Genomic DNA, 26,470 nt, shown 5'->3' with positions numbered 1-26,470 from the left:
ACTGAAGACATAAGGTTATTGGCTTTTATTTAAATAAAAGGTTATGCTTGTTTTCAAACGTGAACGCTACTCTCTTGCCCTCTGGCTCAGCCCTACCGGTGAACTGCGTGTTAAGCTGCTTTAGGGTAACAAATATCCAGTTAAAAAGTATCGTGAATTTGGTAATGTCAGGCAAGTGTGAGGGGTAAAAATTGTAGATGGGAGGCCTTGGTTAGGGTATAGTACACAGGTTGAAATGGATGTGGGCTGAAGCAGTTACAAAGAAAAAAACAGGCTCACATAGGTTAGACTTGCGAGAAGGGCAGCGTCGAATCAGTTTTTAAAATGAAGACCACAAGAATAATGTAACGACACACACACCTCGGACAAAAACAATCAAGTGGTGGGCATAGATCCAGACTGGTTGACGAGTCTGTCCTTGAGGCTGACAGAAAGTGAAGAAAATCAGTTTACAGGTTTCACACGCCGCTAAGCATATTTACTGGTGACTTACCTGCACAGTGGCAAAGAAGACAAACGCCTGTACCTTCGAGGGCAGTATCTGCCGCAACGTTCTGATGCTACAGCGCACTAGTTTCAGTGGAAGTTGCCAGGAGATAACACAGGATGTCTGCAACAGGCACAGCTGCGCCTTGTGTGGCAGAGGGCACAGCACAAGGTATCTGCGTTGGTCATCTGTGCCATCGGCAACGGCGGCGGAAACTGCTGCCAGTTGCAGGGGTGACCTCCAGCCATGAAGGCGGTACTATCTGCGGTGGCCGCGCTCTTGTTCATCGGCTTGGCGACCGGTAGCGCTGTAGGAGCCGACGAAGGTGAGTCCACGACAATATACTCTCCACTCACAGAACAATAGGCAGGTCTGTTCCAAATCACTTGGTCGTATTTTACTCTGCAAACAATACAGTTCTGAGTTTAAAAACAAGCGATACGTTTTATAATTGTTTGTACTGAGTATGCTAAAAGCGAAAGAATACGTTTGTGTTAGTGGTGGTCCTGGTGGTGGTTGTGGTGGTGGTTACGGTGGGAGCAGAATGGTGGATTGTAGGAGGAGGGGGGAGAAAAGTGCGTTAATACATTCTGTTTGTAGCAGTGTGCGGTTATCCATACTGAAATATCTGTTATTTTCGAAACGCTCATGGTCCCATGATAGTGTTAAACACATAACACACAGTGAAGTTACAAAAGCCGTAGGACAACGATATGCACATATGCAGATAGCGATAGTACAGAAGGTACATACAAAAGGGCAGTGCATTGATATTTCGAAAATTGTTGGGGAATTCAGTATTCCTATATCCACAGCGTCGAGAGTGTGCCGAGAATACTACATTTCAGGCATTAACTCTCGCCACAGACAAAGCAGTGGCCGACTGCCTTCACTTAACGACCGAGAGCAGCGCCGTTTGCGTAGAGTTGTCAGTGCTAAGAGACAAGTAACACTGCGTGAAATAACCGCAGAAATCAATGTGGGACGTGAGACGAATGTATCAGTTAGGACAGGGCGGCGAAATTTTGTATTTGTGGGCTATGGCTGCAGACGACCGACTCGAGGGCCTCTGCTGACAACACAACAACGCCTGCAGCGCCTCTCCTGAGCTGGTGACCGTATCGGTTGGACGTCAGACGACTTCAAGACCATGACCTGGTCAGACGAGTCCCGATTTCAGTTGGTAAGAGCTGATGGTAAGGTTCACGTGTGGTGCAGACCCCACGAAGCCATGGGCTCACGTTGCTAATAAGGTAATGTGCAAACTGTTGGTGGATCCATACTGGTGTGGGCTGTGTTTACATGGAATGGACTGGGTCTTCTGGTTCAAAAGAACCATTCATCGACTGGAAATGGTTATGTTCGGCTATTTTGAGACTATTTGCAGCCATTCATGGTCTTCACGTTCCCATACATGTCACCAGGCCGCAATTGTTCGTTATTCCTCTCAAGGTCAGTTCGACCGAATGATTTGGCCTCCCACACCGCCCGACATGAATCCCATCGAACATTTATGGCACATAATCAGGAAGTCAGTGCGTGAAAAATATCCTGCACTGTCAACACTTTCTCAGTAATGGACTGCTGTAGTGCCAACATGGCTCAGTATTTGTGCGCGGGCTCCCAGAGACTTTTTGGGCCCAAGGCACGTCGAGTTTCTGGACGTCAGGCAAAAGGAGGTCCGACACGGAATTCAGTGGTAATCCATGACTTCTGTCATTTCAATGAAGATACGCCGAACACTCCAAGTGATTCTATGTATTCCAGCCGGCTTCTCGGCAACGCTATGAGTTAAAAGAGAGATTATTTTTCTGTAAGATATTTAGCTCTTTAATTCTTACGGCAAATAAATTAACTACCTTTTCCCATGGAACAATCTAATTTTAAAAAGCTGAAAGAACAGCAATATAGCCGGCCGGAGTGGCCGAGCGGCTCTAGGCCTAACAGTCTGGAACCGTGCGACCGCAACTGTCGCAGGTTCGCATCCTGCCTCGTGCATGGATGTGTGTGATGTCCTTAGGTTAGTTAGGTCTAAGTAGTTCTAAGTTCTAGGGGACTGATGACTTCAGAAGTTAAGTCCCACAGTGCTCAGAGCCATTTGAACCAGTTTTTTGAACAGCAATATAATTATTGATGGTGAACTCTTGTGCCTCATTACGCCGCATTTTTATCCTCTTCATCCTCCTTCATTGATCAGCCTACCATTTCTTTGGCAGAATCTTCTTCCTGGTGTCCCTGGATACCTGAACATGCCCGAAAGACCGTGTCACTTTCACTTATAAAACGCTAATTTTCACGAGCCTTATGGGAGAAATGGAGTTACCGGGTAAAAGCACGCTGCCACTGGTTGACCGACATCAGTGGGCGAATACTCGATGCAGGCATTGTAAGAAAGGGGATCCAAAATATTGTAGCTGCTGTGCCGCCTCTGCTGTTTCCTGGCCTTAGCCGACCACGATATTACTGCAGTCGGCCTCCCGTGGTCCTTAGGGGAAACACGCGGTGACTTTACAGTAAACAAGTACAATGGTGGCTAAGAAAATAACATCACACAGTGAATGATTTTAAGACAGTTGTGGCTATACTTTGAAGTGCTTCAGCGTGCCGTCAGATATCACGATGAAAGCTCCCGATAAGCCGACCGAAGCTTTCTCACTCCCAGGTGAATAATATTGTGGCCGACAAGTACTTCTTTACGTTCCTCGTTAGCCGTGGCTGGGTGTTTACTTCCTTGATAGTGGTTCAAATGGCTCTGAGCACTATGGGACTTAACATCTATGGTCATCAGTCCCCTAGAACTTAGAACTACTTAAACCTAACCAACCTAAGGACATCACACACATCCGTGCCCGAGGAAGCATTCGAACCCGCGACCGTAGCAGTCGCGCAGTTCCGGACTGTAGCGCCTAGAACTGCTCGGCCATTCTGGCCGGCTCCTTGATAGTGGGTGCCCACCAAAACGGAAGTCTGTAGCCGTCTTCTATATTCAAGCTCCAATCACTCTTTAACACAGCGTGACAATTATTGTACTCCATGAAAAAATACCTTTTATTAGTTACAGGCTACGGCATGCAACACACTTTACTGAACATGTAACCCTCACTAAAGATATTCGGATTTAGGTTATATAATTTTCGATATCCCTCCTCTCGTTGGCGATGAATTGGCACAGACGAATAGCGAAATTCTGCATGAGCGATGAAGTGTCGGAACATCGATGGTGTCAATGACCTTCTTAATGGCTGTTTTCAGCTCAAAAACGGTTTTGCAGTTATTGCTGTACACCTTGTCTTTAATATAGCCCAACAAAAATGAGTTGCATATGATCAGATGCGGAGAATATGGTGGCCAATCGAGGCCCATACCTGTGACCTCTGGGTACCCCAGAGTCAGAATGTAGGCCCCAAAATGTTCTTCCAGGACATCAAACACTCTCCTCCTTCGATGCGGTCGAGCTCCGTCTTGCATGAACGAGCAAATCTTGTCGAAATTAGGGTTAATTTGCATAATGGAGATGAAATCATCTTCCAAAACCTTCACGCACCGGCCGGAAGTCACTGTGCCATCACGGAATATCGCACCGATTATTCTGTGATTTGACATTGCTCACCACACAGTCACCCGTTGAGGGTGAACAGACTTCTAGATCGTGAAATGTGGATTCTCAGTCCCCCAAATGCTCCAATTTCGCTTACTGACGAACCCATCCTAATGAAAGTGGGCTTCATCGTTAAAACAAACCATATTCACATCAAAGTCCTGTTCGTCAATTCTGTGGACAACAGTGTTGGCGATGCACAACCGCTGTTCCATGACCCTAGGACTTAATGGCTGATGGGTTTGAATTTTTTACGGGAAGAGATGCAGATCTTCAACAACAATTTGTCGCAGTGTCTTCCGAACGGTTCCCACCTGTTGTGCAGTTCGTCTGGCCGATTGCCTGAGGATGGTTTGAAACACAGAGCGTGTCTTCCCGATGTTTTCAGGCGTTTGCATGCTTTTTGGACGACTGACATTGCCAACACTGTCATTACGAACACTACCCGTTCTCTCAAACTTGCGAATCAAATTCTTGATTGTTAGCAGACATGGACCGGTTCTCTTCTGCTTGAACTCGGTCGCAAACTTGCTTTGAGATGCACTTGGGTTGTTATTGGTCGCATAGTAGGCCTTCACAAGAGCTATATGCTCAGACTCGCTGTACTGTGACATTTTCACTTGGAAATTGGCAGCAACAACAAGGCGCGTGCGCTTAGCTTGCTAATTCCCGTCATGCCCCGCGGCCAACCGTGCAGTTTAAACGTCCTAACGCAAACCGTTCAGAAGCCACGAGGATTGTGTTTGATACAGTTCAATAATTGTCACCCTGTATTTCAAAAGCTTCACCGGCTTTCCTTCTGGAATTTTTACTTTCCCTTGCTAGTAAGCATATGTCCTTAAAAGCTATAACCTGATCTCACTCTTCTTGGTGTTCCATTGCTGCTGATTTTACATTTTGTCTTAACTGCGTGGTAACGCTCTTTAATGCGCTCTTTTTATTTACCTTCCAGTTTCGCCTATGTATATCATTTGCCATAGACTCCTGCAGTGTGGAAACGGTTGCGCACATCTATTCTACGTCGGAAGGAGTCTTTTATCTCGTGTTAACTGAAAAAACGTAGTGCGTATACCATGCCTCCCAGGCATTCTGCTTATGCAGTCGGTTACTATAACGACAATCGGCGATCTTACAAAATGAGCTGGAAGTTCCTCGCCTTTCTCGCATTCACGCAAGGGTCATCATAGCCGGTGACCATAGGTGTTTTCCTAAGGATATCCATCTCTGATCCCAAGCTTAATTTCCAGTCAGCGAATAACTATGAATAATCTACACATATTTATTAAGCTGTCAGTACTGTTGAGAATCCTATGAGAATCGTTTATGGGGTCTCCACGTGCTATGTCCCCATTAATGATACGCAACACTATTGCTGTAAACTAAACAATAAGGAATGCGGAGTTGTCTGGATGTAACACTGTATTTCCAGCGTTTACTGTATCGATTAGAAACTATGTGAGCTCCGTGCGTCTTCATGTTTTCGCGACGCAATCACTGCTCCACCAAATTTCGGGCATGCAGCAGCAAAAATTTCATTTCCTTTTCTGATATTTCGGCTGTGAATCGTTCAGCCATCTTCAGAGTGAGCCGAAAGACTGACATTCCAGCACTCTCTCCGTCCTTTTCAAGACGCGGCATGCGCCGCTAAGCACCCGACAACAAGTACACAAGGTGCCAGAGACGTTCATCGGCGGCAAGGAGGTACAACATATGCATTAATTAGATCTGTGGCTGCGTGGTCGATCCACGCTGGCTACCAATATATCACTGGTAGCTGTATTGTGCCTATATCTTTGCACGTTTGTTACAGAATGTGCCGGATTCCATGATACATTCAAGCTGAAGCCGCTGTCTCCATTAATTAACTTCGTCGCCAACCGAAGTTCAATTGCTTCTTTCACTGGTGACTTCCAGAAAGATAAAGTCGAGGCTAAAATTTGGACGTTTTCGTTCACTGGGTTCTATATAGTGAACGAAAACGTCGAAATTTTAGCCTCGACATCATCTTTGAGGGACTCAGAGTGAAATAGGCAAGTGAAATTCTGTTGCTGACAAATTTAATAAATAGAGATAGCGACTTCAGCTTGAATAAAGCATGGAATCTGACACTTTCGGTAGTAAGCTTGCAAAGACGTCGCCCCAGTACAGCTCACAGCTACACATCGATATCCTAGCGTAAATCGACCGCGCAGCCGCAGATCTAATTAATGCATATGTTGTACCTCTTTGTCGCCGATGAACGTCTCTGGTGCCTTGTGAATCTGTGACCGCATGCACAGTGATGCGGTCCGGGACTTGAAAAGGACGGAGCGAGTGCTGGAAAGTCAGTCTTTCAGCTCACTCTGAAGACGGCTGATCGATACTCAGATGAAATATCAAAAGAAAAGGTGGAATTTATGTATTTGCACGCCAGAAATTGAGTCTAGTGAAGCAGGGGATACAATCCGTCGGATTTGACCAGTGACGTCAGAACTGGCCAGAGATAATTTATTACACAGATGTAAGAGCTGATAAAACTGTTCAGAAACAAAGGAATACGAGAGACGAAAAATATAGTTGACATATATCAAGGCATGTAGTATTTTCACGTTAAGGATATCGCGTGTTTGTATCGTATTATTTCTGTGGAAAATGAAGGGGAAAAAATGGATGGAAATATTGGTAGCATAGAATACCTCACGTCACATATATATGGGTTGTATCTCGAACCTCATTCGAAATGTATTGGTTCTACAGTACGGGATACAAGGTTAGCGTACGTCGATTTTTCGTTAGCATTAATATCCTGTTATTCAGTTGAATTATATAGGTCAACTGAAACACGGGATACAAATTTTACATGTTTTGTTTCTTTCGCCTCCGCTACCACTAATAGTTCTTACGTAGATAGTAGTACTACCGATGGCAGAAGGAGCTACGTACATAATATTTGTATCCCATACTTCGTTGACCTATATATATATATATGTACACTGCTAACGAAAACGTGGAAATGAACGTATGTTACATTTGCAACCTGTACCTCAGTTGAACTACACGAAGAGGCATTACGACGACACATATACAGTTTGTATCCCGTACATCACTATGAGGTACAGTTTTTTTGTTTTTTTTTTTTTTGCCTGCGATGCTAATAATATCGACTGAAAGTTATAGTTTTGATCACAGCAGTGACAATAATATCCCATTCTTTAGTTGAGCTATATAGCTATACACAACATTTGTATCCTGCTCTCCAGTTGACATATATAGGTAAATCTAATAAATGTTACATATGTCGTTCTTTTCGAATAGGTAGTGTCAGTGTAAAGGTCAACTGAAGGACGGAATGCAAATTTTAGTTGCGTCGGACGTTTCGCCTGTAACATTGCTAGTACAGATTCGAAAAAAACGTACTGATACTAGTGCTGGGAAACGAAAGTAGAACGACAGCTGCGAAATTTCTACTACGTATTGGAGCGCTCAAAAACATACGTAATGGTGTAACACAACAATGAAATACGTCAAAATAGTCAAATTCAGTAAAAGAAAAAAATGGAAAACTGAACTTACCACACAGGAACTTCTTAAAAGAACCGAAGCTCGCCTAGAAAGACATCAACAAAAATCACATACCCACATACACAACAAACAAAACATTACGAAAACACTCACAGACACACACACACACACACACACACACACACAAACGGAGACAAACACATACACACTGACACAGACACACATACACGCACAGACACACACATTCACCCCCCCCCCCCTCTCCCCTCCTAATGTGAAATTAGCTAACATATTTCGGACGGTACATTTGCCCAACACGTTTAACAAAACATTTAAACGGGCAGTATGTTTGGGGAATACTACGCCTCCATGAATATTCGTGTAAGTGACTTTGACGTGTGGAAATCCGGCGTTTACCCTTCGCTAAAAGAGATTTCACAGCTGACCAATAAACCTCTACGCTATTTGTGCAAGCCCCTTAGCATAATGATCTGAACTCAAAATTGTGATTAATTACTAGATGCTGATAACCCCTTTCTCCTAAATCCCTATATGAAGAAAAACCATCTGAAATTACAATGGAACCCTCTGCAAAGTGATCTTCAATGAAGCTGACCAAAACTTCCTTCATAACACCCCCATCCCCCCCCCCCCCCAACGGCTCCCTATATTTCATGTATTCCCCACAAACTTCCCTACAAAAAGAGTACCAATCCACAACTGTACGCTTACTCACACGACATTCATGGACACACAGCTACCCAGGATATCTCAAACACAACAGTACGTGAATTTCATATTGGACCGCCACAACCGACCTTTGCTGCAGCGCCATACGAATAAGTCGTGTGTACGGCGACGAGATACACTTGTGAGGCGCATATGTTCGGCGCACTCATGACGTCGAACATTCTCGGCAACGAGACCACACATTTGTAAAAAACAAATCGTGGCCAACATGTCTTCGCCCATAGCCTCTCTCAAATCATCCAGGTTCACCAGAACAGATAGATCCATACCTACAAACGGAAATGAGATACTAAAAATTGTCCTAAAGTAAGGAAGTAATAGTCCAAATTACCTCAGTATCACTAAGAATGAAATTAAGTACCGAGTTAATTGCAAACAACCAATTATTTAAATAAATTCACACCAAGAATATTTTGAGCAATATATAGGGATCTCTTTTAAAAATCAAATTCAATTATTTTAATGTGCAATGATAGCGCTTATCCGCAACACAGAACTGTTTTACTATCTATGGCTGAAAGTGAAGACATTATTATCTATGAGTAATGTATTACGTCGTTGGTTAAAGCCGACGGGTTGTATCCCCTGCTTCACTAGGCCCCAGAAATTTAATGGAGTATGTGACTGTACATCAGGCTCGTCCTAACTGTGCCCCTGGGGCGCTAGCGCCCGCGATCGCCCGCGGCCAGCGCCCCGGGCGAATTCGTGTGTTGCTGCAGTGGCCGAGCCGCGGCGCTTAGCTGGCCGTGCGGAGCGCCCGAACGCCAGTCGATAGATATATTTGTTCGCCCGTTTTCCCTTAGGGCAGAGGACGTCTCACAAGTGCTTCAGCTAAAGCTGATTGACCTACAGTGCCATATCCGCCTCAAGGACCGCTTTCTTATGTGTAAAACTTTGGATGACTTTTGCAGCTGTCTTCCACGAGAGAAATATCCTCTTTTGCATAAGCACGTGTCCAAAGTTTTCTCAATGTTTGGTTCCACGTATATTTGAGAGCGCTTTTCCTCTCTTTTAAAGCCTGCTAAAACTAAGAACCGTTCTTTTCAAATTTGACCAATTCTTTGAGGTTAGCAGTCTCACGTAGTATTGTATCAAGCCTAGACAAAATCGTTTCCTCGAAAAAGAAAAACGTGTAAAATGTTAATTGTCTTCTTTAACAATGTTGACTGTAACAACTAAAGAGCTTTATAACCTTATTTCTATTTTAATTAGTTTTCAAACTTGGTCAGTTAAAATTATTACGTACAAAACAGCAAACTAAGGATACGATTTCTAAACTCTGAAAAGGGATACAAAAAATTGTAGCACGAAGTATAACAAAAAATACTTACTTATAACTACTAACAGTAAGAACGAGACTCTATATCCCGTACATAAAATTATTTTGTTTTCGTTAGATCTGACCGCGGGACAGTCCAGCGCAGGGCAGTGCTGTGCGGTCTCACTCGCTCTGCAGCTCTCTCTCTCTCTCTCTCTCTCTCTCTCTCTCTCCTATGCCGACACTAGCGACACACGGTCGCGGACGGGGCGCTGAACTACACCGTTTTGTTGTTGGATGTGCCTGCTGTACATTGTCAACGAAACAACAAACTTAAAAATTCCTCTTTCAACGAGACATGTATCAGCTGATCTCAGGTCACGGGCAGTTGTGTTATTGGTCCAGTGATCTCGACACGAATGTGGCAATTGAATTTTCAATACAACTGAAATACATGTTACATTCATAGAGCATACAGTGCCTACACTGATCATAGACAATCCTCATTGGGAGAAAAATGTTCTTTCGCATAAACTGCTTTTCTGAATACTAGAAGCGGACACGACTAGAGAAAACAGCACAGAGTTGCGTGTAATGTTTATAAAATCAAGTAGAATCATAACGTAACGTAAAAGACATAAAGATAAAATTGCACGAAAAAATCGAATTTTATTTTTTTAAATGTAGGTCACTGTGCGTGCGTAAAAGAGTGCAAGATCGTGCAGAAATAACCTCGTAAATATATTATGTTCCTGTTTCTCATCTGTAGTTGACCAATCTATCCTGCAATAAAATTCTTTTTTCAAGTGCGTGTCCGAAGCCTTAGGTCAAATTTGGACTGAAGCGTTAAAACTATAGTGAGAGAACACTTCCTCGTACCGATGACAGTAACAAACAATCTTGTCGGAGGAATATCTGCAACTGAGCATTATACCAGATGTTGGAAATACCGCTGCAATTGCAAGGTTCTTCTTTTTAACATACAACCAGTTTCGGGCTCTTATATGCCCATCTTCAGGTGTATACAAGACGCTGTGTGCCCTGCGCTCATTGGTAGCACGCCGCGTCTTGCGCACGTCCACCGCGGCGGTCGGGGTCACAGCATCAACTTACGACACCTGAAGATGGGAGTACAAGAGCCCGACACTGTTCCTTTGTTAAATAAAAGAACCTTACAACTATAGCGGTATTTTCAACCTCTGGGGGGATGATAGTAAATGGAAAGCCTAGCACAAGAATTAATTTTCATCATTATCAGGAATAAATGTGTTCTAGTCTGATGGATAACTTATGGACTCATAGATTAAATGAACTCAGTAATGCCTGTGTTATTTTTGAAGAAATTACACGCAATGAGCAACTAACTTGTTTTTCCCACTTTTGGAATATATTCCGCAGCCGGCCGGTGTGACCGAGCGGTTCTAGGCGCTTCAGTCTGGAACCGCGCGACCGCTACGGTCGCAGGTTCGAATCCTGCCTCGGGCGTGGATATGTTTGATGTCCTTAGGTTAGTTAGGTTTAAGTAGTTCTAAGTTCTAGGGGACTGATGACCTCAGATGTTAAGTCCCATAGTGCTCAGAGCCATTTTTTATATTCCGCAAATTGAGATTGCAGTGTAAAATAAAAGAAGCGAATTTCTGTAACCTACAGAAAATTTTCACTCCATAATAAAGAGTAATGGTGTTAAGCATGTGGCCAAGTGGCTTAAATTTCGTCAACTTCATGTCAGATAAAGTGATTTGTGAATCTGTCAAACGTTGTAAAAATAAACGGAACACTTTTTACAACAAGAACTTATTTCGTAATAGAATACGATAGAACTGAACGGCCCGATTCGGAGCTTCTAGAAGTATACATAAATCTCATAAGGAAAGAGTGTTCGAGGAAAGTATTGAATGGAGGAGGGTACTTTTTGCCTTATGAGATGTCGGACCATCTTGAAGCACTCTGTATCTTCGATGAACCTATTATGTGCAGGTGCGAAGAAGGTGCTCCGGATAAAACGTGAGGATCAGTTCTGCGTCCCCAACTCGACCTTCCTGATGGACTGCAACGAGTGTATCTGCGAAATCGACGGTTTGTCGGCGTCCTGCACAGCCATGGAGTGTCCCGACCGTCTCCGCAGGGGTACGTCGACTACAAATAATACAGTGTATCCACGGTGCCAATGTAGTCTCCTAGTCAGAGAAACAGAACACATTCCGCCATGCCGTATTATTCATTTGGCCTGTTCGATAGCGTACTCGCTATTGTTACTATGTTGTGTGTTTTTTGTTTTTGTTTTTGTTGTTCTTGTGGTCTTTAGTCCCTTTATGTCCCATGATGAGTCGTACCAACTGATCCCTTCCTTTACTGAAATTGTGACGGACATATGTTTCCCCCCCCCCCCCCCCCCCCGTTTCAGTTCCTTACTTCATTAGTCATCCGATGTATGCCTACCCTTCTAATCTTCAGCTACACTCAAGACAAATATCTTCACAAAAGACTTCCTAATACTTAAGTTTAAGCCGGCCTCTGTGGCCGAGCGGTTCTAGGCGCTTCAGTCCGGAACCGCACAACTGCTACGGTCGCAAGTTCGAATCCTGCCTCAGGCATGGATGCGTGTGGTGTCCTTGGGTTAGTTAGGTTTAACTAGTTCTAAGTTCTAGGGGACTCATGACCTCAGATGTTAAGTCCCATAGTGCTCAGGGCCATTTGAACCATTTTTTGAACTTAAGTTTATATTCGATGACAACGATTTTGTCTTTTTGTAAGGCTCTTCTTGCTATTGCCGGTCTGTTTTTTGTATCCTCTTTGCTTCGGCTGTCGTCAGTTGTTTTGCTGCGAAACTACGAGCTGCTACCTACGAGCTACTACTTTCAGTGTCTCATTTCTAGTATATCTCCCTAGTATCACCAGATTTAATTCAACTACTTTCCGTTACCTTTTTGTATTACTTTTGTTGATATTCATAGCATAACCTCTTTTCAAAACCCTATTCGTCCAATTGCTCTTCGAATTCTTTATCGTCGCTGGCAGAATTGCGTCGTCGGCAAAACGAAAAGTTGATTTTCTTCTCCCTGAACTTTAATTTTGTTTTAGAATTTGTCCCCGGTTTCCTTCTCAGCTTGCTTAATGTACAGACTGAATAACATCTGGGGAGGTTAGAAGCCTTTTTCAATCCCTTTTCCGTCAGCGAAATTCTTACCTTTATTCAGATGAAATATTAAAATTCTTTTTATTTACTGTCAGGTCAAACCGCGTTCTCCTGACTTACAAAAGTCTCGTCAAAATTTGTGGCGTAATGCTGCTACCGATACGATGAAGGGCGGAAATAATACAGTCAAAAACGACCTACATAAAATGTTCACATAAATCATGACAGCCGGCCGGGGTGACCGAGTGGTTCTAGGCGCTACAGTCTGGAACCGCGTGCCCGCTACGGTCGCAGGTTCGAATACTGACTCAGGCATGGATGTTTGTGTTGTCCTTAGGTTAGTTAGGTTTAAGTAGTTCTAAGTTCGAGGGGACTGATGACCTCAGCAGTTGGGTCCCATAGTGCTCACAGCCATTTGAACCATAAATCATGACAGGTAAACAAATGGACGCCACTCCAATTTGGACACACGATAGTGGGCAGTCTGTTGGTTGTCTAGAGCTGCGTGGGTAATAAAAAACTGAAATACGAACCTGTTAACTCTAAACAGAAGTAACTGTGGGTAAGTTCTAACGGACTATTTTGAACTGACGCTGTGAGTAGCGTATTGAATGCATTCTTTTAGCCAAGAAAGACAGGTATCCAATCTTCATCACAATAATACAAGTATTTATGCCAGCTCTGTACGCAGAAGATGTATAGTTTGAAAGAATGTACGATGAGATCTTGCCCTTTTTCTTCTTTCTGCGTGTATTATGTATCTGCCTCATTGTTTGACTGTACTGATCTTTCCACCTTTTCCTCCATCTTCCTAAAAATCTTCTGCCCACTGTGTATTAATTCATCATTGATTTTAGTATTCCGTCGTCTTCTGTTTTGTTGACACGATCATTCTAGTTGTTTCTGTATTCCTTAATCTGTTTATTTAAGCTTTTCACTCCCAGTTCCTACCTGATTCAGTATTTCTCCTACTGTCATATAGTGTGTACCCAGCTACTGTTCTTAGAAACCACATCTCCACTGCTTATATTCTTTGTTTTTTTTTTGGGGGGGGGGGGACATAACAGTCGATTCACTTCCATGAGTCATGGTTAACTGATAAAAAGAGTCATCTGTCATTAAATATGTTAGGGTGGGTGCCAGGAGATGTGAAACGCAGTCTTCCATAATGCGAGTCCAGTACCTTCTCAAATCATCTTCATTAATGTAGTTCCTATGCAGGTAAGTGATTGAAATAACATGGAAGTTATGACGCGCGTTGTCTGGTCTGTGCTAACATCTTTGAATGCTCTATGAAACTTAAGACAGTATTGGATCTCTTAGTTTTTCGACAGTTATCTCTGTCTCCTCTTCTATTAAGTTGCTAGACGTCGTTTTCTACTAATCCAAGTTTACAGTGGATTCTCTCCACCTATCTTCTGGCTGTTAATGCTCTTTTTTCAGATGTTTCGTGTAAGCCGGGAACAACATTCAAACAAAACTGTAACACGTGCTTCTGCGGTGAGGATGGGAAGTCTGTGATCTGTGCCTCCATTGGTTGCTCTGAAGGGAACAGCTAGTATGGTGAGTAGAAGTAGCACAAGATTCACAATGACTATTGTAAGTGGAACTGAATGCTAACTTTAAACTATCAGAAGGAGTATAGGGAAACTAGTACAGGGAAAATACTTTAAACATTTTTACGTCTTCTCATCGAAGCAAATCGTTTTCCTACAAAAGTTTGCCTTTATGTCACACACTTTTCCATTTGACCTTACGTCGCTGATTTCGACTGCTTGCTTGCTGCATGACTGTACTCCATAAGAGAAAGCACCCTGATAGAACATCCGTATTCCATTCTGCATTGCCGAAAATGCTATTTGACCTGTCTGTTCCCGGAGACTCCCGAATGCTTCTTGAAGGTTTTGGAAGATCCGTTAGTTAACCGCTGTCGAACAAATGCCAGTACAAGTGGTGCTCTGAGCTGTAAGGAGTGCACTCAAAAATATTTTGTCACTGTCCGTCATCCAGAAAATGAATACTTCCCTTAAGGAAATGTAGTTTTTTGTGTCACTTTAGCACACTTCTGTTTCTCATCGCTTGCACTGCACATTTCCAGTAGGCTGTTTTACAGCAGCTTTCCTCGCTATCCACATGTCAGGGAATTCTTCATTTAGTACGAGCATATGCTCTGCAACACGGGAAGAGTAAGTGGATAGCCGCCTCTTGTACCACATACAGTGCTCTTATTGATATCTACGTCTACATGTGTACTCCGCAAACCAGGGTGGTTCTTTAAACTTTACAAGTAGGCTTTGTCGTGACAGTTCGCGTCTGCCTCCAAGCGTGTGCCTGTCCGCTTTGTTCAGCATGGCGCTCTCCCATGCGTCAAACAAACATGTGACAATTCGCAATGTCCTGTTAGTCGCATCTAGTAGAGAACTCATATGCTGGATTCATATTCTGGGGTGGGTCGCACCAATGTTTTGTGATGTTTCCTTTGTAGACGGACTGCAGCTGGTTTACCTACAACTGAGCTTATGTGATCGTTCCATTTCATATCTCTACAAATTATTGCACCCAGTATTTGTATGAGATGACCGGTTCCAGTTGCGACTCGTTCATACTGTAGTCAAAGAACACGACCCTTTTACGTTTTATGAAGTGTACAATTTTACATTTCTGAATATTTAAAGCACTAATTTGTACGTTTTTAAGATGAGACTGAACATCTGTGTAGCTTTTTTTCAGACAGTACTTCGTTGTGGGTGAATGTATAATCTGAAAAAAGACTGAGGTTACTATTAATATTGTCTGCAAGATCATTAATATACAACATGAACAGCAACGGGCCCAACTGATACGTCCCTTGGACACACCTGCATTTTTTCAACACCTGTCGATCATTAATCACCCGCGATAACATCCTGCCTCCTCTTTACCAAGATACCTTCATTTCAGCCTTGAGCTTCGCTTGATACACCATATCATCGTACTTTTGGAAGTAAGTATCCCATAGCATCACTTCTGTCCGCTGTTTATGATCTCGCGGTAGCGTTCTCGCTACACGAGCACGGGGCCCCGGGTTCGATTCCGGGTGGGGTCAGGGTATTTTCACCTGCCCGGAGATGACTGGGTGTTGTTGTGTCATCTTCATCACCATCATTCATCTTCATTACGGACGGAGGAAGGCAATGGAAAACCACCTAAGCCAGGACCGTGCCTAGTACAGCGGTGCGGGTCTCCCGCATCGTCCCCTACGCTCTGTTGAGGAGTATGGGACTTCATCATCAGTACCACATCTAGAACAACTGACAGAATTTTTTCTAAGAAAGTGTGCATACGTATTTTTATTCAACACGGCTAGAAATAAATAAGGTCCCTTAATGGAATTTCCTACGAAGCTGAACCTTACCAACTAAGGTGGTTCCGACCGGTTCTAGGCGCTTCAGTTCGGAACCGCGCTGCTGCTACGGTCGCAGGTTCGAATCCTGCCTCGGGGATGGATGTCTGTGATGTCCTTAGGTTAGTTAGGTTTAAGTAGTTCTAAGTCTAGGGGACTGATGACCTCAGATGTTAAGTCCCATAGTGCTTAGAGCCATTTGAAGCATTTGAACGGTCGTTCCTGTTGCATCTGAGGAAGTCACAAGGTCTGTCTCGTGACCATCAGCGCTGGGCGTGTTGTGTAAATTCATGATGCTGTGGTTAGTAAAGGCTACACTGATCAAGAACAAGCATTTCTGTATGGGGTTACAGATAAAAGTGTAGCGTGGCATTGTATTGGGGCCATGATCCAATTCCTTCCATTCCATTTTAATGGTTAGTACGTCCAGTACTACAGAAAATAATGTGTTGTTTTAAAGACTGTCCATTGCTTATTTGCCATTTATTGTTTTCACGAGCAACTTATGCAAGAAAGCGTGCACGAGATGCCGAAGTATGTAAAGGACATATGGTCGCTATTTCACCGTCTCTTGCTGGAGAGATGAACAAGGAGTGATCGCTGGCTTACGCAATAGGCACTGGCGTGTAACCTTTGCTGTCCGTGGCGATGGATGTAGTTTGGGTCTCTAAAATTCTAGAACACTGGTGCACTGATTCATCCGCTAGACTGTTGTGTTTCTGCGCAGTTTGTACACAAGGACATCCCCCTGGGTACGGGAATGGGAATGTACATTTTGCCGAATAGTGACAGTCACTAAATAGTGCATCAGTTATAACACCTTTCGAGTATGCTGTTCAGAGGCAGATAATGGAGGGACTGGCTATGTGCTTGCACCAGTTTTGGAGATTTCTTTAATTTAAAAGCCATTGGCAGTAGCGTCTCAAGATGACGCACAGGAGGGCATAAACAGGGATGCCAGTCATATTTCGAGACAGAAGACGTTGTGACAGTGTGTTTGTGTGAATGAAATGAATTTCTTGAACTCATGAAACTAACAGCATCAGAGAAGTTCTGTTATTGGTGTAAAAGTTATCTTGAGGTGAGAACAGTAATTCATCATCTGGCACGCTGGTTTACTTCGAATGCTGCCTAAGCACAGTCGCAGAGTTCAAGACAGTTCTGCCACTGACGTAATCGCTGTTCACGGACGTTAAAGACAGCTGCGTAAATAAGCGAATTTCTTCATCTTTCAAGTAAGTCTTCAGCGCGGTAAGTTATGTTGTCTGTTTCACCTCGAAGGCGGGTTCCTCTTCGTTAATAACCGAACGTCCATTATACACTCGATTGTGTGAAAAATTGGGACTTCGTACGGGAGCTGATGACGGCGCAGTTGAGCGCCCCACAAACCAAACATCATCGTCATCATCCACTAGACAGATAAATTCTCGGCTTCCTAGTTTGGTTTTCCATGCCGTAATTTACAATAGTTTTTTGGCCAGATGTGGAAAGTTTTTTGTGCAGTTGATTTGTAAGTTCTGGTTGATATCGTTGCTCATTTTGTACGAACGAGGATTTTACACCGCCGCTGTAAACTTGATAGAAGCACGTTCAACGATACGCCTCTTTGGAATTATTTCCGTTGGTTTGGTTCACTCTGCTTTGTTGCTAGAAAAACCACATTTCGGGGAATTTTTTAACGTCTTTCTTCATGAAGCCACCATGCCTCTGTTTAAATTCACATCCATTTTAAATGGTAGTTCATTACTTATTTGTATACCTTAAGAAATCCATAGTGGATTAAAAAACAGTTCTTATTACCGGTTCCTAAGTGTAATAAGGGATTTTTTAATATCCTTGTGAATCTGTATTTATACCAGCCTGTTATCATTTTAGCAGCACGTGTCAATTCAGTCAACGTTATTCGTCAAGTCCAGTTGATAAAGCCCCCAAATACAGGAGCGGTGCTCTTTTTAATAAAGATAAAATCGTATGTATTGTAGACAAGTACATAGGAGGCACTTGGGGAACACATTTCATATTTTCTCTTTGTTGGAGGTGACGAGAGGAAGGGTATCCGGGCGTTCTATACCACTAACATTCCAGAATCCAGATCATCATGCCGGTGGGTTGATAATCTGGATTTTCCAGCATAAGGCCAGGAAAGAGAGCAAGGCGCTATTCTCAACGGAGAAATGGGAGAAATGTTAAGTGCAAAAGTAGCTTTGGGTGTATCCCCAGGAAGTGTTTTAGTAGGATTATTACCAAGAGAGAATAAGACTGCAACACCAACAACGAAGGGCTCGGTTTAAAAAAGGGGTTATGCAGTGACGCAATCTTTCGACCCTCGCTGTTCAATCTACACATCGAAGAAACAGCGTTATAAATAAAAGAAAGATCCAGCAGTGGTGAAAGGATATCAATGATAATATACCCTGATCAATCATAAGATACCCTGATGACGTTGCTATCCTCAGTGAAAGGGAAAAATTGCAAGGTCTGTTGAATGAACAATATAATCAGTAGTAAATATGGATAGAGAGTAAACCGAAGAAAGACGAAAGTAATGTGAAGTAGTAGAAATGAGAACAGAGAGAAATTAACATCATAATTGCTGATCAGAAAGTGGATGAAGTTAAGGAATTCTGCAAACTTGGAAGCAAAATAATCCATGACGGGAGAAGCAAGGAACACATAAAAAGCAGGCTAGCGCAGGCAAAGAAGAGATTCCTGTCCAAAAGAAGTCTACTGGTATCAAACATGGACCTTAACTTTAGGAAGCACAGCATTATGTGATAATGGTGTGGAACAGAAGAGAATTGAAGCGTTTGGGATGCGGCGTTACAGAAGAAACTTGAAAAATAGATGGACTGATTGGATAATGAATGAGAAGTTTCTCCTCAGAATCGTCGAAGGTCTGGAGAACACTGACAAGAAGAAGGAACCGGATGACAGCACATGCGTTAAGAGATCTGGGAATAGCTTCCATGGTGTTAGAGAGAGCTGTAAAGGATAAAAACTGTAGAGGATGACAGAGATTGGAATACATCCAACAAACAATTGAGGACGTAGGCTACAAGTGCTACTCTGAGATGAAGAGGTTGGAACAGGAGATAAATTCGTGGCGGGCCGTATCAAACCATTCAGAAAACTGATGACTCTAAATAGAACCCTTCACTATATAAATGAGCTAGCGGATAACATCGGATGATATACACGACAATTCGTGCATGACGCAGTACATGAAGAAGGTGCAGCACTATAAAATAGCAAAACGCAGGAACACCTACAAAGAATCGACGCTAGGTGCAGGATTGGCAGCTGACATGCATACACAAATGTAATCAATCATCGATGAAGCCTTAGGCTTCCGACTGCCCGACTGCTGCCTACAAGGCAGCAATATGAGCAATCTATGATCGTAAGACATTTGATTAGCATGTCATCACTCCCTCCAACAGCCATTGTCAGTAGAGCATCCTGACGGTTCCGGTGCTTCTGCACCTCCTGATCTGGTCTCACAAGGGCTGATTGGATCCCGTACCAGATTTCCCCGCCTCAAGAAACATCTGAGGACGTACCGAGAATCTAACCTGTGTCCTTCCGTAATAATTCGGCTACGGAGGCAGTCGTTTCAAGTGGAACGACAACATAATATCAATCGTAGGAAATACCGATGCCATATACTTATTAGAAGAATCCTCAAAAAGTATAACCCATACACGAAGGCGATAGCTTGCAAACTCCCCTTACTGCAGACAATTGAGTGTGGTTGCTCAGTCTCGCACCCTCATCAGAGAGGACTGATTGGAAAAATGCAGATTCCCCACAGTAGATCACCGCAGAACGTCCCATGTTCATTTAGGAAGTGTCACAACATGCTCCTCCAACTCCAGTGACGGACAGTAAGAGAGATCCGTTTACTGTAAGAGGCGATCGAAAATGTTCCCTTTGAAGGCCTTACAGACCAGAATCGGTTGCGAATCAGGCAATAAAGCCGTAAGCATTGAGGTAATCGTCGTACCTACGTACCAGATCGAACACACCCGTTTCGTAAGGCACCGTGTCCTGCAGCTTGGAGAAGTCCTTAACTGCCTGCGGCACATCGTTGTCCGACAGGAACCGTCGACCCTTCAAGGCCTTTCTTAAGGAACCTACAGCGTGATAATCGCATGGGTAGAGGTCAGGATTACAGGGCGGGTGCAAAACTATTTCTGACTGGAGTTGACGTCGCTTCCGTGTTACAGAATTTGCGATATAGGGATGTGCTTCATCATGAAGCAGAATGCCCCCTTGACGAAGTTGGCAGTTTTCATCAGACGTGTCGCCCCTTACACATTCTTCGCCTTCCCATGAATGTCTACCTGTGTTTGTGCTTCGGCCTCCGGAAATAGCAGCACGCTGGTCCTGTTTGGCCGCATCTGGTAATAACGTCGCCATAGTTCACGTTTCGGCATTTACTGCACGCATTTCGGAAAGACACGAATGCCACACTACATTGCCTACATGTCGGTGCTTATATATCCAAATCGAAGTCTTCATCTATATTTCTGCAAATCACCATATGCACTACGTTGCATATACGCTGTAGCAACGCCCTCAAATAGATACGTTTTGATCACCCCTTATATGCGAATTTCAGGAGCCCACGTTCTTGGAACAGTCAGGCAACGTATTTCTTCCGTCTGTGGAGACTTAGGAAGAGTCACTATACCCGCACATAATTCACGAACTGAACATCAAGTATGAAAAGTGACAGTGGTACACAAGGCTACGTAGATTAATGATTTCTCTCTGTGATAAATCATCAACAAGTGAAATCGAAATATTTCTTTCTTCATTGAGTTTCAAAATAGCTATCAGCAAGACGGTGGTTAATCTTTTGTGGTAGCTGCTAATTCAAGTACACGAAAATCATTGCTTTATTTGCTTCACATTCGCGGCTGCAATTCATCCCAGTGTGCTCCCTGCCGCCGTTGGATAAGCAGCTGAGCAGCAAGTCGTATACTCCTAGCTCACTCATTTGTTACATAGTTTAATTCTTAATTTCTTTGCGTGTTTTTGGTACTTGCATTGTTTAATTCATAAATTTCGGGCGTAGTATAGTATTTGAGAGTTGGAGCATCGCGTTTTAGTACCTGAATAGTGTAAATTCGCGTAGTCGTTTGTCTTCTGTTTTTGTTTTGAACGGCCAGTGTCGGTTGGTCACAGTCAGTGTGCTCCCTGCCGCCGTTGGATAAGCAGCTGAGCAGCAAGTCGTATACTCCTAGCTCACTCATTTGTTACATAGTTTAATTCTTAATTTCTTTGCGTGTTTTTGGTACTTGCATTGTTTAATTCATAAATTTCGGGCGTATTATAGTATTTGAGAGTGTAGCATCGCGTTTTAGTACCTGATTAGTGTAAATTCGCGTAGTCTCCTTCCGCCGCCGAGCAGTGTCAGCAGTGCGCAAGTAGCAGCATTACTGCATTTACTAGGCAATCTTGTATTTTAATAACCGTTTAAATTTTGTTGATTTGTTGCGCTCTCTCTAGATTAGTTCAGACGTTCTTTGCAAAACAGTTTTTAGCATGGATAGGGACTGCAACTGCTGTGTTCGGATGCAGGCTGAGTTGGCATCCCTTCGCTCCCAGCTTCAGGCAGTGTTGGCTTCGGTCACACAGCTTGAGGCTGTTGCCAATGGGCATCACTGTGGGGGTCCGGATGGGGGTTTGTCGGGGACGGCCAGCTCGTCCCACGCATCCCCTGATCGGACTACGACTGTGGTTGCCCGGGATACTGCCCGCATTGAGGCTCATCCCTCACCTGTGGTAGAGTGGGAGGTCGTCTCAAGGTGTCGCAGGGGGCGAAAGACATTCCGGAGGGCTGAACGGAAAGCCTCTCCAGTTTGTCTGACGAACCGGTTTCAGGCTCTGTCTCAGGCTGATACTGATCTTCGGCCTGACATGGCTGCTTGTCCTGTTCCAGAGGTTGCCGCTCAGTCTGCAAGATCCGGGCAGTCGCAGAGGGTGGGCTTACTGGTAGTTGGGAGCTCCAACGTCAGGCGCGTAATGGGGCCCCTTAGGGAAATGGCAGCAAGGGAGGGGAAGAAAACCAATGTGCACTCCGTGTGCATACCGGGGGGAGTCGTTCCAGATGGTCCTTCCGGATGCCATGAAGGGTACAGGGTGCACCCATCTGCAGGTGGTCGCTCATGTCGGCACCAATGATGTGTGTCGCTATGGATTTGAGGAAATCCTCTCTGGCTTCCGGCGGCTATCTGATTTGGTGAAGACTGCCAGTCTCGCTAGCGGGATGAAAGCAGAGCTCACCATCTGCAGAATCGTCGACAGGACTGACTGCGGACCTTTGGTACAGAGCCGAGTGGAGGGTCTGAATCAGAGGCTGAGACGGTTCTGCGACCGTGTGGGCTGCAGATTCCTCGACTTGCGCCATAGGGTGGTGGGGTTTCGGGTTCCGCTGGATAGGTCAGGAGTCCACTACACGCAACAAGCGGCTACACGGGTAGCAGGGGTTGTGTTGCGTGGGCTGGGCGGTTTTTTAGGTTAGATGGCCTTGGGCAAGTACAGAAAGGGCAACAGCCTCAACGGGTGCGGGGAAAAGTCAGGACATGCGGGGACCAAGCAGCAATCGGTATTGTAATTGTCAACTGTCGAAGCTGCGTTGGTAACGTACCAGAACTTCAAGCGCTGATAGAAAGCACCGAAGCTGAAATCGTTATAGGTACAGAAAGCTGGCTTAAGCCAGAGATAAATTCTGCCGAAATTTTTACAAAGGTACAGACGGTGTTTAGAAAGGATAGATTGCATGCAACCGGTGGTGGAGTGTTCGTCGCTGTTAGTAGTAGTTTATCCTGTAGTGAAGTAGAAGTGGATAGTTCCTGTGAATTATTATGGGTGGAGGTTACACTCAACAACCGAACTAGGTTAATAATTGGCTCCTTTTACCGACCTCCCGACTCAGCAGCATTAGTGGCAGAACAACTGAGAGAAAATTTGGAATACATTTCACATAAATTTTCTCAGCATGTTATAGTCTTAGGTGGAGATTTCAATTTACCAGATGTAGACTGGGACACTCAGATGTTTAGGACGGGTGGTTGGGACAGAGCATCGAGTGACATTATACTGAGTGCACTATCCGAAAATTACCTCGAGCAATTAAACAGAGAACCGACTCGTGGAGGTAACATCTTGGACCTACTGATAACAAACAGACCCGAACTTTTCGACTCTGTATGTACAGAACAGGGAATCAGTGATCATAAGGCCGTTGCAGCATCCCTGAATATGGAAGTTAATAGAAATATAAAAAAAGGGAGGAAGGTTTATCTGTTTAGCAAGAGTAATAGAAGGCAGATTTCAGACTACCTAACAGATCAAAACGAAAATTTCTGTTCCGACACTGACAATGTTGAGTGTTTATGGAAAAAGTTCAAGGCAATCGTAAAATGCGTTTTAGACAGGTACGTGCCGAGTAAAACTGTGAGGGACGGGAAAAACCCACCGTGGTACAACAACAAAGTTAGGAAACTACTGCGAAAGCAAAGAGAGCTCCACTCCAAGTTTAGACGCAGCCAAAACCTCTCAGACAAACAGAAGCTAAACGATGTCAAAGTTAGCGTAAGGAGGGCTATGCGTGAAGCGTTCAGTGAATTCGAAAGTAAAATTCTATGTACCGACTTGACAGAAAATCCTAGGAAGTTCTGGTCTTACGTTAAATCAGTAAGTGGCTCGAAACAGCATATCCAGACACTACCGGATGATGATGGCATTGAAACAGAGGATGACACGCGTAAAGCTGAAATACTAAACACCTTTTTCCAAAGCTGTTTCACAGAGGAAGACCGCACTGCAGTTCCTTCTCTAAATCCTCGCACAAACAAAAAATGGCTGACATCGAAATAAGTTCAAAATGGTTCAAATGGTTCTGAGCACTATGGGACTCAACTGCTGAGGTCATTAGTCCCCTAGAACTTAGAACTAGTTAAACCTAACTAACCTAATGACATCACAAACATCCACGCCCGAGGCAGGATTCGAACCTGCGACCGTAGCGGTCTCGCGGTTCCAGGCTGCAGCGCCTTTAACCGCACGGCCACTTCGGCCGGCTTCGAAATAAGTGTCCAAGGAGTAGAAAAGCAACTGGAATCACTCAATAGAGGAAAGTCCACTGGACCTGACGGGATACCAATTCGATTCTACACAGAGTACGCGAAAGAACGTGCCCCCCTTCTAACAGCCGTGTACCGCAAGTCTCTAGAGGAACGGAGGGTTCCAAATGATTGGAAAAGAGCACAGATAGTCCCAGTCTTCAAGAAGGGTCGTCGAGCAGATGCGCAAAACTATAGACCTATATCTCTGACGTCGATCTGTTGTAGAATTTTGGAACATGTTTTTTGCTCGAGTATCATGTCGTTTTTGGAAACCCAGAATCTACTATGTAGGAATCAACATGGATTCCGGAAACAGCGATCGTGTGAGACCCAACTCGCTTTATTTGTTCATGAGACCCAGAAAATATTAGATACAGGCTCCCAGGTAGATGCTATTTTTCTTGACTTCCGAAAGGCGTTCGATACAGTTCCGCACTGTCGCCTGATGAACAAAGTAAGAGCCTACGGAATATCAGACCAGCTGTGTGGCTGGATTGAAGAGTTTTTAGCAAACAGAACACAGCATGTTGTTATCAATGGAGAGACGTCTACAGACGTTAAAGTAGCCTCTGGCGTGCCACAGGGGAGTGTTATGGGACCATTGCTTTTCACAATATATATAAATGACCTAGTAGATAGTGTCGGAAGTTCCATGCGGCTTTTCGCGGATGATGCTGTAGTATACAGACAAGTTGCAGCATTAGAAAATTGTAGCGAAATGCAGGAAGATCTGAAGCGGATAGGCACTTGGTGCAGGGAGTGGCAACTGACCCTTAACATAGACAAATGTAACGTATTGCGAATACATAGAAAGAAGGATCCTTTATTGTATGATTATATGATAGCAGAACAAACACTGGTAGCAGTTACTTCCGTAAAATATCTGGGAGTATGCGTGCGGAACGATTTGAAGTGGAATGATCATATAAAATTAATTGTTGGTAATGCGGGTACCAGGTTGAGATTCATTGGGAGAGTGCTTAGAAAATGTAGTCCATCAACAAAGGAGGTGGCTTACAAAACACTCGTTCGACCTATACTTGAGTATTGCTCATCAGTGTGGGATCCGTACCAGATCGGTCTGACGGAGGAGATAGAGAAGATTCAAAGAAGAGCGGCGCGTTTCGTCACAGGGTTATTTGGTAACCGTGATAGCGTTACGGAGATGTTTAATAAACTGAAGTGGCAGACTCTGCAAGAGAGGCGCTCTGCATCGCGGTGTAGCTTGCTCGCCAGGTTTCGAGAGGGTGCGTTTCTGGATGAGGTATCGAATATATTGCTTCCCCCTACTTATACCTCCCGAGGAGATCACGAATGTAAAATTAGAGAGATTAGAGCGCGCACGGAGGCTTTCAGACAGTTGTTCTTCCCGCGAACCATACGCGACTGGAACAGGAAAGGGAGGTAATGACAGTGGCACGTAAAGTGCCCTCCGCCACACACCGTTGGGTGGCTTGTGGAGTATAAATGTAGATGTAGATGTAGAGAAAAGATGTATTCGTTTAAATAGGGATAATTGTGCTTGTATGTTGTTCAAATGTGTGTGAAATCTTATGGGACTGAACTGCTATGATCATCAGTCCCTAAGCGTACACACTACTTAACCTAAATTATCCTAAGGATAAACACACACACACCCACGCCCGAGGGAGGACTCGAACCTCCGCCGGGACCATCAGCACAGTCCATGACTGCTGTGCCCTAGACCGCTCGGCTAATCCCGCGCGACAGTTGAGCTTCTAAGAAAGTTATGTTTTATGTCACTATTAACAACTGCATTCATGAGTATTTCTGTTATTTTTTACATGTAATGTACACTCACGAAATACAGTGACTCATAGAGATAATAAGACCACAGAACATTTTTAATAACAAAATACTGTATTTTTCGTTTGTGTGACCATATTGTCCTTAGTTGCTTTACCATTGCGAGGGGATTTTCGTTCCGTCGTTCTTGTAGTTGTAACGACAGAATAAAATGCCCCAGGAAGATAAAATATTGTATTCACTCTAGAAAATAATGTCACTGTTTTCTTTTCTTTCAGGAACCTACGCTGTCTGACGCGCAACATATTAAATGTTGTTTGTAGATATTTCTCAACGGACGCATAGAGGACATTACACACGTCCAGATGCAACACGTATTCCCCAATCTGTGGCTTTCATTGTATATAGCAGCTATTTTTATTGTAAATAGAAGAAATACATTAATCAAGAACATAA

The 26,470-nt window shown here is 43.9% G+C and overlaps 1 protein-coding gene across 1 annotated transcript; it reads left to right on the top strand.

The window, feature by feature from the left end:
- The first annotated feature begins 657 nt into the window (after positions 1-657).
- Positions 658-26,470, top strand: LOC124711484 (small pacifastin protease inhibitor-like). The gene is made up of 3 exons (XM_047241594.1): positions 658-812; positions 11,572-11,721; positions 26,293-26,470. Exons 1-3 carry the CDS (start codon positions 734-736, stop codon positions 26,307-26,309), a joined length of 246 nt encoding a protein of 81 aa, XP_047097550.1. The 5' UTR covers positions 658-733; the 3' UTR covers positions 26,310-26,470.

Source organism: Schistocerca piceifrons, chromosome 8, assembly GCF_021461385.2.
Source record: "Schistocerca piceifrons isolate TAMUIC-IGC-003096 chromosome 8, iqSchPice1.1, whole genome shotgun sequence".
NCBI lineage: Eukaryota > Metazoa > Arthropoda > Insecta > Orthoptera > Acrididae > Schistocerca > Schistocerca piceifrons.
The sequence above is the reverse complement of the archived record's forward strand: the minus strand, read 5'-3'. Positions and strand labels throughout refer to the sequence as shown.